Source organism: Antedon mediterranea, chromosome 3 (genome assembly GCF_964355755.1).
Source record: "Antedon mediterranea chromosome 3, ecAntMedi1.1, whole genome shotgun sequence".
NCBI lineage: Eukaryota > Metazoa > Echinodermata > Crinoidea > Comatulida > Antedonidae > Antedon > Antedon mediterranea.
Window position 1 is genome coordinate 22215053 of NC_092672.1, and position 17674 is coordinate 22232726.

Sequence of the window (17674 nt, forward strand, 5' to 3'; positions counted from 1 at the left end):
CGCCAAATGCTTACTTTCGCCGGTGCTCGTTTCTATTTAATAGAAGTTCTATTTCTATTAATTATTAGATATAAATGTATATTCCAAAGTTTATATATCACGGTTTTTAGTATATATTATTAAATATTATAATTAAAGAGAAATAATTATGAATATCTGACTTGTAGATTCCAAAATATAAGGCCTAAAACATGACCGAAAATGATCGTTTTTAGCCAAAAATGACGTAAACATGTTGCCCCCTCAGGCGGCAGTTGAAGTAAAATAATTGCATAAAATCACCGTTTTTTAGTAAAATATTTTGTGTATTAACATTGTAAAATTCAATAAAATATGATATTAAAAGATAGTAAATAAAAAATAATAATTATTTAACCTCATTCGAAGAATATCAATACTCTATTAGTCCTGAGAGACAACGTGATTTTACGTGGTAGGCATACACGCGAGAAAAATATTATGGAGTGCACTGCATTTTTACCTTGAAAGATTAAAAACAATTAAATTATTAAATATGACTACTTTCCTTTGCTGTTTCAAACCAACAAAATTGTAGTATGTAATTATTATTTATTTTCATGACACAATAAACCTAAAGACCATGAACTTATATAGGGCCTACTAGGACACCACTCTATCACTACGCGAAATGTCGTAAAAGACGCACTGGCCGTTTCATAGAAATTACCGGCGGCTCAATTTGTCGGCGGCCCAACCGGTCATATCCCCCCATGCACATGTTACGCTGCTTGGTAGGCCTATAGTGTTCGTTATAAGAAGACAAGATGTAATTATACGTCCATGGTTTAACCATGTATTGTATAATATTTATTTCTTTTTAATTTATTTTTAATATGTCGAATGCAGTTTTAATTATGCACTCTTGGCGTTCCATATATTTTCGTTTGTTTGTGTCGACACAATCAGTATCAAATGGCGATATTTCTGTATTTTTTCAATCAATTGCTTGCTTGCGAGTATTATATAATAAGGTATAGTTTAAAGATCTTTGGCTATGTTCGGCTTCGGGATGTTATACCACACTTAGGCCTAGGCTAGGCTAGGCTATAGGGGTCGTCGGTTTCGTGTTATGGGTCGTTCAATTCGAGGTCGTTCAATTCGAGGTCGCCCGGGTCGTTGGGGTCGTCCAATTCGAGGTCGTCGCTTTCTACACACCCAGTTCTGACTACATTAGGTGTCCTGTAAAATCATTTCATTTTTTTTTCTGTGGCTTAGACATTTTTTCATTCATACTTCAAATTTTGTAAGAATTGTCAGGATATCATGTCATGCAACATGTAAATATTGCTGTTTTTGGACATGACATCATAACTCAGGTTTTCATAGCCATACAGCAAAGACTCTCCTAATATTAACCACTAGCAATTATACCCGCCCCAGGGCGGGTTTCAAAATTAGTTTAAAGCCTTCTCAACACCCGACGCCAGTATCTGTCTATATACTCACCAATCTCCACCCTTTTTCAATACCACCCCATACTCTTTTTTAAAAACAAATTCTTCCCAGTGATGGACAAATTCAATTCAACGTAAGCTTCAAATTGAGAGGAGTATACATAGCTATGATGGGTCTAATAATGGTTGAAGTACATTGTAAATTGTGTAAATGAATAGGTGTCATATTGGCTGATAATTAAAATATCTAATTTAGATACTGCGGGGCCCCAGCCTTCTTTCTCCTCTCACCACCCCAGCCACAACCAACAAACCTTAACTCCTCCCCTAGACAGTTCAAGTATAGTACTTTTCCTAGTACAATTCCAAGCATATAGGCTACTTCATCATGGAGGCGACATTTAAGTTTATCTAAATTGTGTGCACAATAAAAAGAAGTTTGCTATTTATTTTGTATAACAAACACATGGAATATTTTAAAACACATTTTGTTTTTATTGTTCACTAATATAATATAATAATATTTAATATTGTTGGTGTTCCACTTTAGTGCTTTTTGACAATTAGGCTTAAATATAGTTGTTACTGTGTGCAAAACAATATCAGTTTTTTTGTAGCAACAGTGTACAGTTATATGCTCTAATTTAAAATATAATCTTTAATGTGTATTATTATCAATACATATTGCTATATATACGTTATGTTTTTTCACGATATGGTCATAAATTTCCATTTGAAATACTTTATAAAACATTTACAATAGTGCCTTGACCATTATTTAATTAATATTATTTTTTAAAACAGTATTTAATCAAAAGGTGTATTGTCCCAAAATCATGAAAAATGAAGATTAATTTTATAAATCAGATTTTGAATATGTTGTTTTGTAGGGTTTTAATAAAGTAACTGTAATCACTTCCGTAGAAAAAAAAAATGTTTTCATGGTTAAATTCAACCAAAAACCCATTGGCTGGCAGCCAATTTGAACATTTTTTCATTAAAATATTTAATTTAAAATTTTTTCAGGTAAATACATTTTTTTGGATCAAATTTTTTGTCTAAATGGCACTTTCAACAAAAATGTTGTTAAGAATAATTTATTTTTTCAGGGGGACATTGCATTTTTAACAAAAACACTTAAAATTTCACAAACCTTCAATTGTTCTTAAATATAATTTTGTATTTTAAAAGTGCAATTTTCACAAATTTGTTTTTTAGACAAGTCACTTAAAAATGCCCTCATGATCCCTGTGTATTATAATGATCAAAGATGCTAGTTGTACTGAATATTTTAGTAATGACATGTTTTATTCATCATTTTTAGTAATGCATTTTGCCATACTCTCTTTTATTGTCAACACACTACCAACTCCGTCCACCACCTCCTCATCATTAAATAGTGAAGAGCAATGATATTAAAGGATGTAATATAGACCCATGTTAGACCCATTTTTAGTTTGTGCTTATTTTTTCCATAATACAATACAAGGGCCTATACATTTTATATTACACAGTGCCCTCACTCATCATTTATTTCTTTTTTTTGTTCACACTTTTAGTACCAGTGTACTGTTCAATAAAGGCCAACAAATCTATAAAAAATGTAATTAAATTTAATTTTTTAAACTTTTTTTACGAAACTCATTTTAATTGAAATAGCATTTAAATTAAATGAAAAACAATTACCAGCATTAAACTAGAAGATGATTTCATTTCATTATTCGGTCTATTTCAGTATATGCATAAAAAAAACCTGAAGTTGGGGAGACCAGGGTCAACCTACAGTAATTAGTGAACTTAATCACTAAGCTATACGGTAATATTTGTTGTCTTAGTCTAATTTGGCATTTTTAGTCATGTGCAAATGAGACTCTATAGCTCACTATGTCGGTCGGTAGGTCGGTCGGTAAACACTAACTCAAATTTGCGCATGTGACTGCAGCCATGTATATGGCCTTGTTAATCATCTATTTAAATAATAATAAATACAACATAGTATAAAACTGACTCCAAATAACAATGACTCAACGTTTCAAACTTTATTTGATCACCATCAGGAATAATGATAAAATGTAAGCATTAGGCCAAATAAAAAAACATACTTGTTAAGCGTCACCGCCCGCTCCTGATTATCCAGCCGCCTCTCTTTTTATTTTTATTTTTTTTTTACCGATATACAACGGAAAGTTCAGCGGCCCGGCCCAGCTCCAGAGTAGGGCTCGAAATTCACGCTAGCAAACTAGCATTTTGCTAGTAGATTCTTCATAATTGCTATTTGAAAATTTCAAAACTAGCAAATGTTTGTTAGGCTAGTGTAATTTTTGAAAAATACGTACTTTTTAGCTTAGACAACGCTAGCCGCCGATCGCTCTATGTCGACAACGGCAATTTGGTGAAAACAATTGTTTCATTTACACGCCGCCGATTTACGTCAAGGAAACGCGAATAGCACCGTGAATCATGTAATGTGGTAAACAGCAAGCTTTTTCCCCAACACATTAAATCATGTGCATTTAGTACGTCGCTGAGAATTACATCATCAGTCACGTGATTACAGAATACGCGATTATCAATTTAGGGATTTAACGAAATAAATATTTTGCCTACACAGTGGTCGAAGCGCGTTTTTTTATAGGTTCGTAAATAGGAAACACCCCATACATAATGGACTCTACCAATTTTGTTTACGATGATCTCGCGCTCGAGATCGACACACCACGAGGTCCTGTTGGGCGATGGGTTTCCTTATGCCTGGTTTACCTGTGGAATAATTGCATACACTTTTTGCATCACAACTTTAAATACTGATTTACACAGCAATTGGCAAAGGATTCATCAAAGAAGAATGAATACTTTGAACAAAAATTCACTTAAGAAATGCCGTAAGCTGTTTTCAAACTATAAATCAGCCCACTATTTAGTATTATTGAGACCAAATCATGCTTCTCGCGATAGGGAATTTCCTGGATAGATGAGTCGAGCGAGAGACGGCGGATGGCCGATGAGTGAGGGGAGTATGGTCGAAGCGGCCGCCAAGCAAAGCGGCCGCCAGTTTAATATCGTCATTTGTATGGAACGCCATGTGCGCTTTAATCTTTGATTGTCGTTGTCAACACCATGGCCTATGGCCAGTTGAGTTACAGCTGTATGTATGGTCAAACCAATAAATATTATAAGCCAAATCATGAACTATCGAATCTTTATATTTCTAAAAAAATTAAGTTTTCCGATAAATATATTTAAATATTTGTATTTTAATATTAACTAACTAAATATATTTACATATACTATCGAATCATTAATAATTTACGTTTGTATCATAATCTACGTACTATTGAACCTTTATATCTCATTTACTATTTATTTATTTATATCTCTTTTTTTTTAAATATTGGCAGTGAAGGGAAAAAATAATGTTAAACTAACCCGACGTTTCTCGAGCACTCTCCTATCGAATCTTTATACATACGTAATTGCATTAATAATTTACGTACGGTATTGCCGAATCTTTATATCTCATTTACATACTATCGAATCTTTATACTGTACAGTATTGCAATAATTTACATACGGTATTGCCGAATCTTTATATCTCGTTTACTTTACTATCGAATCTTCATACAGTATTGCAATACTAATTTACGTACGGTATTGCCGAATCTTTATATCTCATTTACTTTACTATCGAATCTTCATACAATATTGCAATAATTTACGTACGGTATTGCCGAATCTTTATATCTCGTTTACTTTACTATCGAATCTTCAAACAGTATTGCAATAGTTTACGTACGGTATTGCCGAATCTTTATATCTCATTTACATACTATCGAATCTTATTACATAATAATTTAGATTGTTATTTACGTCCGAGGTAAAGAAAACCTGTCGAAACAATGACAATCAAAGATTACAAAACAACGACAATCAAAGCGCACACGGCGTTCCATACAAATTACCGTTATTGAACTAGCGGCCGCTTTGGTTGGCGGCCGCTTGGACCGTAATCCGAGTGAGGTGGGGGTAGCAGCTTGGACGGATTAGTTAGCCTAGGGCCTACAATTTCGCTTGGTGGCAATTAAGTTTAATGTTTTAATTACGTCTGGATATAAACAATACAAAACTCAATTTTGTCATAAGCAATAATATTTCATACATAGTCAATTTTGTTCTGTTTCGCATTTTAAAAGTTTGACGTTTCGTCCTAAAAAAAGTGGGCCAAAACGTCCACCGCGCAAAAATATACCTCTATAAAAAGTAAAAAAAAAACAAAAAAAACCGTCCCCCCGCCCCTGAAAATTTATGAGGGTGTGACGCTTAACAAGTATATTTTTTTATTTGGCCTTATTGTTATTATTATGGAATGCTTTATTAAATAGGTAACAGCAGTGAGCACCAGTGCTTTGCACAGTCTGTAGTATAATTAAAATGATTCCATCTTCTATCATTGTTATATTTATTCATCTTCTTCTTCATTATAAGACAATAACAAACAAACTCGTTTAAATATAAATCTACCCACTGTAATGTTGGTGTTGCTACAGTTTTTCATATTTTAGAACAATGACAGATTATCAATGCTTACTTTATAGCATTCATTCAAGTATAAGCAATAATGTCAACAGTATACTATTTGAAGATCACAATATAAAGAGATCAACTTTATTATTAAGATTTTGTAAAGCTTAATATTTGTTAACAGACTGTTCTTTATTTATCCACAAAATAGCAAAGATTAAAAATAAACTTGTTTCAAAAATGAAAAAAATGTAAAACATTGATCGTTCCTTAAGTTGGTCATTGACACTATTTTAACTAAAATAACTAACTAAAATTTAAAGTTTAGTTAGCAAAGTTCAAAAGGATGAATTAAAACACCTAATAAAAACCTTAAAAAGAGGCTACGAGGATGCTTGTTTTTCTTTTCTTACCATTATTGGATAAATGTTATTGAATTGAAATTGAATTGAATTCACAGCCACCACATATTTAATATACATTAATGACAAAATATGATGTTTTAATTAAGTTTAACTAAAAATGAAAAACTACAATGTGTATTCCCTTTGCGTACTGATCAGCCATTTGTTATTGTTGCAAGGTTTCAAAATGATGCAATGAACTTTACTCCGTCCATTGGATTGAATGTTAAATTGACCAAATATAAGTCCTGATAATTAACAGAACAGAGTATGCTCAGTATACTGTGCATAAGCATGCGCAGATTAATGTTTTGTGTAGATTACCGTATCCTTTCATCTACCGTCCACCTTCATCTACTGTCCTGTCATAAAGTCACTAGTAGGTTTTATTGTAAATTAACAGCACACCACGTGCAACAGCTAATACTAAATAGTAGTACTAATCATTGTCAGTATTTTCATTTCTATTGTAAATTAATAGTCAACAGATACCTCTTAGAATCAGTCAGTCATACATTCTACTCATCCACCCTTTACCAAAAATTTGGGATTTTTAAAATGTCTTTCTTTCCATCGTATATATTCATTTAGGACTGACAGTTTCATTCTTATAGTTTCATTCTACTGTAAAACAATACTACTCTCTTTTTCATTACATTCAGCCTCTTACATTAACATTCAAATTAATTCAGAATAAATACATTTGAATGATGAAGCCTAAAAAAACAAAAAACAGAATAACTAAAATACAAATACATTGGTATATTTCGAAAGGCATTGTGAGATAGAATAGAGCTAATGGGTGGCGCCATGGAGTAGCGCGCCCTCATCAAATTAGAAAGTCAAAATCATAGAGGGGATCTGCTAATACTATAGGGGGATAGAGTAATTGACTGAGCCCTCTATAGGAATTAATAGTTTTGACTTCCTAGTTTGGAGGGGGCGCTGCTCCATGCTGTGAAATGGCGTCGCCCAGTTTGACCTTTTAACCCTGTACTTCCGATACTGTGTTTTGAATGCAAATTGAAGAACAGGAGATTCTTGTGTTATCAGTTCTTTGCTTTGATGGAGATGATGATACATAAAACAGTTATAAAGCCTATCAAACATACAGTGCTAGTTGATGGTGATTATTTGCTTTTTGTTAAAATAAAAGTAAATAATAGTCAACCAGAAATAAAACTTGGTTTACTAAAGCTTTGGTTGCCAACGCAATGTAGGTGCTACGCAAGTGCGTTGACCAATAACAAGCAACAATTCAGATAATCCATCACATTCTGATTTGTAAATTTGCTTGATTTAATTTACAAAAAAATTGCATAGACTACAGACAAATGGACAGACTAAATGTTGGGACAAACAAACTTATTACATGCAATTATTACTTACAAAATAATTTGGGATTTACACTACCCATCTGAATATACATACACCTTAATCTGAATACCTTGTCCAACATGATTACAGTGTTTAAACAGCGAATAATACTATGCCTTTGTAGATTCATTTCATAACATAGTTTCATTCCATTAAAACTACAATAGTAACATTATCGTATAACCTATATAACCTACCACTTTTTTTAATAGAATAAACCAAATGATATCATCTCTTTAACTATTTAATACACAATAACATCTACCCGTCTACATATGATAGTGCAACGTGTCAATCACAGCTAAAGACACCCTTGTACACCTTTGTGTCTTATTATTCAATGCATTTCAACACAATGCTGCTCAGACACCACCTATATTATTCTACTTGAGTTTGCTAGATCATCATATAAAAGTGCATTATGATGAGATCAGATTGTTTTTATATAATTGTACTTTATTAATAATTATAATATTGACAAGCATTCTGATGTTTGTTCATGGTTGTGCAGAGCCATGATAAATACAATTGTCACAGCTTGAATAAGGTAACACTAACAGGGAGAAAATTAAATGAAAACCTTCCTCAATAATATTTCTCTGCTCAAATGCTGGATTGTAATGAGTTTTTAATATTAAATGTGTCTATATAATTTATTGTTTGTTAAGTAGGTCTTTTAACATAGTGATGTTTAATGTGAAATGATTAAATGTATTCAGAGTGAGATCTGCCAATGTAAATTATCTTAATTAAAGTCATTTACATTAAAAACTTTCAATTGTATTTCTATTATATTTTATCAATTTTAAGTGCTGTTCTTAAAATACAATTGCAGTCTACCAAATCATGGAGCTATAAAGCTCAATGAGACTAAAAACTGTTAACTTTTATGATGTACACAGCCTATTTAATACTTAGTTGAAATGCCATTATTATACATTTTTAATCATTGATTTATTTAGAGAAATTAATAAAACTTCACCAGAAGTTTTAGAATGGTCATATCAGTTGTATTTTGATTATTTATACTACTATAACAATATATGTTCACATTTTGTAGTAATACACTACCAACATGTATAGATATTTACAATACCCATCTGAATAATTATACTACACCTTAATCTGAATACCTTATCCAACCTGAATACAGTATTTATACAGCGAATACTGTTTTGTAGTTTCATTCCATAAAACCATAATTTAACATCAAATAAATAGTCATAAAATTAATCTTCTTTATTTTAATAGATTCATCTCTTTGTTTTCTTTTGAAAAAGATTTTAATACACAAAAAAAAAACCCCCAAACAAAAACATCTACCCTGTATGTGATGATACACATGGGGTCAGATCATTTTTCTATTCGACCTATTCGCTATCCGTCGCTAGGACAGAATAATCTGGATTTTTTTTGTTTTACATTAATCCAAATTAATCAACTACCACACTTTATTTCAAAGGATAACATTTTTAGTATAATTATTTTTTTTGTTAAATAGTTGCATAATTTAGTTCCTTGTGATTGTATAAATTCATCATCAACTTTTTTTATCTGTATTATTTTTTTTCCATTCCACATTTCATAATTTTGTAAAGTTGTGCACCTACTATTTTTTTTTTAAACGTCAGAGTTGCGCAACATTTCTTGCGCGCGATTTTATGAATTTAAATGATTGATCATAGATTAAAAACCAAACGTCATTTTGTATTGACACATTTTTAATTTAAGTCATATCAAGAGTCAACTTTCTGTAGATTAAAAATGCCATGTTTCACACAAAATTACGCGCACAAGATTTTTTCTTACAACCAACACCTGTACTTACTGTAACTAGTAATGTGTATTCTCAGTTTGTGAACTTAATTCTCTTGAATTTTTCATTATAAGCCTTAAAAGAATTGAAAAGTCAATTAAACCATATCTAATTTTATTTTAATGACTTACTGATTTTGATTTCAAATGCATTATGGCAACTCATACATGCTGATTGCATTGTTAACCCTCTTTCACATTGACTATTCTTTTTATTGTACAAGTTACTAAATGTTTTAGTTTACTTAATTCACTTCCCACAACCTTAATCAATAATCACCTTGACAAATTTCAATATAAATTTACCTCCTGGTTCATCCTGTTTTTCATCACTGTTTTCCTCCTTGTACTCTATTTGCACAAACATACTTTGCCTATTACTGTATATTATTCTTAATAGTTGTTGTTTACAATAGTGATGAAAGCATTAATTTTGAAAATTTCTGTAATTTCGCGTGGAAGTAATCATATTTATCTTAATTTATGTCATGTTCATCCCACCAAAATCTGATGATGAAAACAGTTACCATGAAATTAGTACTTATGTAGAAACAAGGCTATATAAAAAAAAGGATAGATTCAGGGTTTAACAAAATATATGACATAATCAATTTTAACCGGCTGAAAACATCTATTGAAATCCTCCATACATTATGTAGAAGAGCTAACTGACTCTTGGATTATGCTTTATTAGTTGATGCCATTCCAAAAGATTGTATAAGTATAATTAAGAATCATAACAACAATATGTCATTATAACAATTAAATAACACATAACACATAACAGCAAAATGTATACTCATGCTTTAAATCAAAAGCTATTACTTCTCGTGTTTTAAACAAATGGAATGTTGCTCTCAATGCCCAAAACATAAATCTGATAAAGAAGATGAAAAATGGAAAAATATACTAAATTATAAACCATTACATAAAATTGTTCCAACTAACTTACAGCTGTATTTGGAAATTGAAAAAAATGAATGTTATCAAAATCTGATGATGAAAACAGTTACCATGAAATTAGTACTTATGTAGAAACAAGGCTATATAAAAAAAAGGATAGATTCAGGGTTTAACAAAATATATGACATAATCAATTTTAACCGGCTGAAAACATCTATTGAAATCCTCCATACATTATGTAGAAGAGCTAACTGACTCTTGGATTATGCTTTATTAGTTGATGCCATTCCAAAAGATTGTATAAGTATAATTAAGAATCATAACAACAATATGTCATTATAACAATTAAATAACACATAACACATAACAGCAAAATGTATACTCATGCTTTAAATCAAAAGCTATTACTTCTCGTGTTTTAAACAAATGGAATGTTGCTCTCAATGCCCAAAACATAAATCTGATAAAGAAGATGAAAAATGGAAAAATATACTAAATTATAAACCATTACATAAAATTGTTCCAACTAACTTACAGCTGTATTTGGAAATTGAAAAAAATGAATGTTATATATGTGTTATTGAAAATTAAAAGCATATGTTCTTTTATATTGTATACATAACAAATTATGGAAAAATATTGATAACATTTTTATAGGAATAGACAATAGCAGAAGTTCATTAAAGTAGGGCCTACCTCTTTAATGCAGGCTCAGATTGTCTACAGTATATACATATACAGTTCAATGCTTTAAGTATCTAATACCTTGCAATTGTATATTCTTTTAACAATCATAAATCATACAGGTTTGATAATGCATTTTTTCTCATATTGGTATAATTTTCTAACAATTTGAAAAAATAGGTTTTTATCAAGTCAATACTGTATTCAAATTTAGGAACAGCTTAATCACAAAATAATGGGATCATTGTGCACTTTGTAATATTAACAATTCATTATAATGATGTATTGATACTTTAACACTTTTTTATTGTATCTTGAACTTTGTTGTTATCATTGATACAATAATACATGAATCAAGTGTCAACAATTATAGAGCATTCATATTAACAGTTAATGTTGACTGATATGATTTTACTGTACCTTTCATCTCATCCTGAAAATTAAAAAAGTAAATAAAAATTAATAAAATATTAAAAATAATACAAATATAAATAAGGCTGATATTGATGATATTGATTGCAATTTGCCTAATGAGGTTTGATGATTAAAATGAGAACTCAACAGGGTAAATTTTCAATACAAGATGTAGGCCTACTGTAAGTAATAATAACCTGTCATTCTTTTAAAATACAAAATAAATTGGCAAATTGATGGTAAATACCACTTAAAAGAGTTTATATGAAAATATTTGTATGATAAAATTGAATTATTATCATATGCATTTATTATTTTTAGAATGGAAACACACCTCTGATTGAAGCTGCATTTAAAGGTTTTCATGAAGTCTGCTTGGTCCTTCTCAATAAGGGAGCTGATGTAAATCACCAAAACGAGGTACTTTCACACATTGTATTTCAAACATTTTTAAATATAGGTGGCCAGTACAATTAAATTAATAATTTATGTTTAGTGTCATTGATACCGGGATTGTAGGATAATTCAAAGTTAGTACTATTTCAAAATCTAGACTATTAGTATATTTAAATTTGTTTGAAAATGTATACCACAAATATTTGTTGACATGTGCACAACAAATAGTTTGTTTATTTTGCTTTGTTATCCTATTTTGTAAAGAAATTAATCAGAGCCTTATCATTAAAGTTTACATTATTTATATATGCATGTGTTTATTTACATATTTCTTGGTAGCAGAAATGAAGCTCACCTTATTCTGTCATGTATTTCCTCACAGTGGTTTGAATTCAGTACAGTACATTGCATTTCATATGCCATTTCTAATGCCTTACTGTACTGTATATTTTTCCCCCTTAGGTCAGAATAGCATATACAGTAGCTTGTTAGGTTGAGTTAATTCATGGAGGTTTGAGCAGGGTTTTTGGGGTTTGTGCAGTTTAGCAATACCCCTGTGTTATTGATCTTGATCATCAAGTTAGTGAGTGTTTTAATATATTCCTGTCAGTCTTAATGGCAATATGCTATATGGTGACAACAATAATAATACATAGCCGGGTCATTCTTCAGTAAGTGTCTAAAATCGTGTCCCGATACTTTGGTGGGATAGAGACTGAAAATTCATCATTAAAAAATAAAAATTCTTAACTTAAATCATAATCAACATTATTGTAAATATAATTAATTACATAAAACAAAGATAATTACATTGATATTGTTAAATTTTATAAAAATGTTTCAGGCAACCCCCTAAAATCCTATGTCCCGATCGTACATCTTCAATTTTATGATCGCCGTATATATTTGATAACAGGACTTTTGTTATCGAAAATATTGTAAAAAGTTAGTTAATCATGATGTCATGCGATTATATTCTTCGAAATACATCTCTACATACATTAAATCTCAAACTTTAAAGTTTTTGTTTGGAAAAAGCTTGTCCCGCAGTTTTGTGTCATTTCCGTCACATAATTTAAATGTACCGTCTACAGTTTAATGAACGGCGGTGAAAAAAATTGACTGTGCGTTGTAAACATACGAAGCTATTGAAATTAAACTAGCCGCACATCATTTTCAATAAAAGAGGAAAAAAGCTAAAAAAAACGAGGTTTTAGAAAAATTACAGCTGCGTACCTTTATTGAATGTCATATTCGAACGGTATAGAACTCATTAAATAATTATAATTTCTGGTTTTTTTCAACTGGAAGTACAAGTTATTCACGGTATCTAGAAGTATGCAATCCGTCTCCGCTGTCAGACATGCCTACGATGTGATCCTAGGCTGTCCAATGCTAAATACATCATCTCCGTCACGGTCAGCTCCGTCACATTTCCCAATGTTTCGTTTTGACGGAGATGACGGCCCGTGACGGATATGACTTTTTGTTATTGCCAGGGCCTTTTTTTGTTGTACATTTTGTTTTGTATATCTTTATTATGTTATTACATTGTATATCTATGTGACTCTGGTCAATAAACATAATCAAATCATATCTTAAAGTCATCTCCGTCACATGATTTTTTAGATTCGTCATATCCGTCACGGTTTCATCTCCGTCACATGGATATTTTATCCTTTTAAATCCTAAAATATTTAAGTAATGAACGCAATTATGTGGTATATTGAAATATAAACAATAGTCTTCTACTATGTCAATGGATAGTAATATTAGTTCAACAGAATTTTGTAAAACATCAGTGACAGTCTATTTTCTGAAAATTATTATTTTTTGGAATATTAAATGGTTTTGAACGTATAACATCATACTTATAAATGTTAAAACAATCATTTTTTGATTAATAGAGACAAAAATAATATATAGTATCAAAGAATTAATAATGGAAATAATTTTATAATTCCTGAACCGTTAATTTTTCTATCTTTGTATATTCCATTAAATGTGACGGAAATGACAGTAACATAGAACCATGTATATATAAATACGAATAAAATACGAAATATATAATAAAGATTGCACCAAACATACGCTTGCCATGTAATACATGTTCATTTATCTGCATAAACTTTTAAAATTTAAAAAATGCAAATTTTAAAATCGATTTTTTATAAACCTGAAATTAGACACTTACTGAAGAAAGACCCAGCCATGTCCTATATTGAATCCCAAATTCATAAGTTTTTATGTAGACTTTGACAATATTATTTGCATACAAACCAGCAGCCACTTCCAGACATGAGGCACTTTTGCGCTACCTAACAGGTAAAAGGCAACGCAATAGGGGGCGCAATTGCGTTTGCAAAGGAGTTCACAATAACACTGGAAGCTAAGTTTCTCAAAGGTATGACCCCTTTTAGCAATGGGCTTAGCATCCAGTGAAGCTAAAATCGTGACATTTTGATGCCGGACATAACTACTAATTTCACCCCATCATTTCCCACACTTGTGTTACCAAGTCCTCGGTAATATACCTCATAATGCTGCACCTCCCCGTATGGAAATATTTAACAGTGACTTTTATATTCATACAGCAAAAACTGGATAACAAGATATGAAGCAACAAACAAAAATTTATATAAAAATATCTTACACAAAGAATGAATAGGTTCACATTAAAAAAAATTGATACACTTTGTGGTGATTGGCCATTGTATTGGTCTAAGTTTAAAAATGACTTCACAAGCTTTGTTCGATCGCATTTAAAAAATAAATTTTCAATCAACAATTCTGATAATTATTAGAACTGTGCATATACTGGACTTATACAAATGCACAGAGTAATTGTTTGTTTTTTATAATCGTCTACCGCCTACTGTCTCATGTAAAACTAGGTTCCTTACTCCAAACATGACTTTGAGTTAACAACTCATAAACTATTATTTTGTTATTGTTGAAAGAGAAATTGAACTTGAATCACCTGGTTTCCACCTTATACATCCTTGAAACTCATCAAGACACAGATACAATCACTCATAAATTTATACAATTTATTGTAATACTTTCTATTATTTTGTATATATATTTCTTTTAATGCAAAATCAATCTGCAAATGTTGCATGGCTCTTATCATCAGACCAGGTACATTGCACCTATTTTTATCTCATATTTCAAACTCATTGTCAACAGTTCTTCAACAAAATTGGCTTCATTGTCTGTAGTGTTATATTGAATATTGAATATTTTGATTTTAATTATATAATTTTTGATATGAATTGATTTTTTGTAAAATAACATAATATTAAGTACGATCTAGTTTCCTTAATAAACCTTGTAGTTGAATGTCTCATAAACATCCCATTATTCTTATAATTTTGTTATCAATATTTTGTTCTAACCATCAATTCATTTGTAATATTTAAAAAAAGCAAATTTAAATTTTTAGTTTAATTTAGTGATTGAAGCATGAAAGTATAAAATAGTGCTGTATGTGAATACAGTGTAATTCAAATGCTTTTGGTTAATATTTTAACTAATTTCATAAAATTCAAATCATTTTCTTTGCATCTTTTATTCACCACTGATGTAATTGTAATATATGTTATGTTATTAATGCAACTCTTAATAGGTCAAGGGTCAAATAATAAATATATAATTGTATACTATTTATTTTCACAATGTGGCTAGAGCAACTATCATTTAACAATGTTATTGCTGCCATAGTTTACTTTAACGTATCTATATTGATGTTCTTTTATATTAGAAAGTAAGTTGCAGATATAATTATAAACTCCTTGGTTGTTTAGGAAATTGTACAATAACCACTATAAAATGGTTCCATTTCCAGTTCACAGAGTATTTAAACATTTCATAAGTTAATTACATTTGTTTTAAACATGCTTAAAAAATGTCAATATAAAATACAGTAACTATTAATATCATGATGATGCACAATAACACTGATATGTCTACATCATTCATGATTGTTTTTGTTTATTTGAAATTGGAATTTGCACTATTGCAGTATAGTAGAAGAAAAGAGAAAGAGTAAAAAATTATAATCATAAAAGATTGCCTTTGTTAAAACCACAAGGGATTTAATAGATTACAGTTATGTATTGTTAGGGAAATACAGTTTTAGTTCAACAGAAGATTGTACCCCTGGAACTCTTTAAGTAAAAAAAAAAAGGTTAAATATTGGATTCCCATATTGTTGTTTGAGTAGTGGTTTCCTTGATTACTTTTTTCCCTTAAAAATATTCAGTATGGTTTGTGCACATTATTGTCATCTTTTTTTTCTAGGATGGTAACACAGCCCTGCGTTCCTGTGCTATGAGTGATCTTACTTACGATGAGCACAGAAACACTATGGTGTTTTTTATAAAGGCTCATGGTAGAGGTATTATTTCAAATAAAAATAAGGTAAACTATTTGAGTTAAAACAATTAGAATAATAACAATACTTTTATTAAATAAAAATTAAATGATATTCATTTTTCATAAGAGTACTCTTTTTGTAAATGTTGGACCTGTTTATTCCATAACATATTTTCATGGTATTTGTAAACCTCCATAGGCCAATTTATACTTTCCTCCTTCCCTGTAAGTTATGACATAATATTAATAATTAGATTAAATCAGATATATTAATTCCAGGTTATGATCAAAGGTATTACCTTAATGATTAAATGCGTGATAGTGTCTGCTTTTGCAATGATTATAATTAATATTTTTAGAATGAAGTGTTCTTGATAAATGTTGTATAGCTGTACCAAAAATACTTTGTTTCCATCTCAATATTGTTGTTCATAGTGCTAAACTGACCATCTAATTTGAATGCATTGAAATTTATACATTCACTTTTATTTATTTGCTTTTACATATTTATTATTTTATTAAATATATCTAATTTGAATGAAATACAAATAATAATATTAATTCTACCGTATATCAATCATTGTTTTATTTACATTTTTAGTTTATGAAAAGTAGAAACTTGAGGATTGTCACAGTCATGCCTATTGTTTTTATGATGAATTTTGTAATCACTAATTTTATACTTGGATTCTTACATTTTATATCTTTGATTGTCAGAATGGCAAATCTGTTATTGATTTGTACATTACAAATGTATGTGGAAAATATGAAGATGTCGAATCCCAAAAGGAAGAAGTAATGAAATTGTTGAAAGGTTTGAAAGTTTAAATACAGTACAAAACAAGTTTGTTCCACAAAATGCTTTGATAAGTAATCTTGAAAGCAGTGATTATCCATCCCAAATTGAAATAATAATAATGCCTATATCAAACAAATAGAATTTATTACAGTTATAATAATAAGAATAATTTCTTTTATGTATTTATATATACATCGTTGATTTTACAGAAAGTAAAATAGATCAATTAATTTCAAAGAACACCATCTCAAAAAGAACCCTATCCAATTGCTGATTACCTAGATTGTTTTACTCATTTATTACATTAAACAATACTATTGATGAATTTGGTTAAAAACTGTTTTTTTTATATTAGTATAAAATTAACAAAAACAGCATTCTTAATCTGTTTCTTGTAGCCTTCTTTGTTATTCTTATTTGTATTGTATTGTATTCTAATCTATAGCATATTATAATAAAAAATACAAAATTAAAATACAAAAATACAATTCTCTGATTGTTTATTGAAGGAATTAATGTAAAGCATTGCCTGCCTAAAAGTTACTTTGCAAAATAAAATGTTTAAAATGTTG

At 29.9% G+C, this 17674-nt stretch overlaps 1 protein-coding gene across 1 annotated transcript in view; it reads left to right on the top strand.

The window, feature by feature from the left end:
- The first annotated feature begins 15898 nt into the window (after positions 1-15898).
- Positions 15899-17674, top strand: part of LOC140045042 (uncharacterized) — a 97317-nt gene continuing 95541 nt past the window's right edge. Inside the window, exons 1-2 of the mRNA XM_072089772.1 lie at positions 15899-16348; positions 17021-17117. Of these exons, the coding sequence (XP_071945873.1) occupies positions 16259-16348; positions 17021-17117 (187 nt within the window). The 5' untranslated portion in view covers positions 15899-16258. The remainder of the gene's footprint in view (positions 16349-17020; positions 17118-17674) is intronic.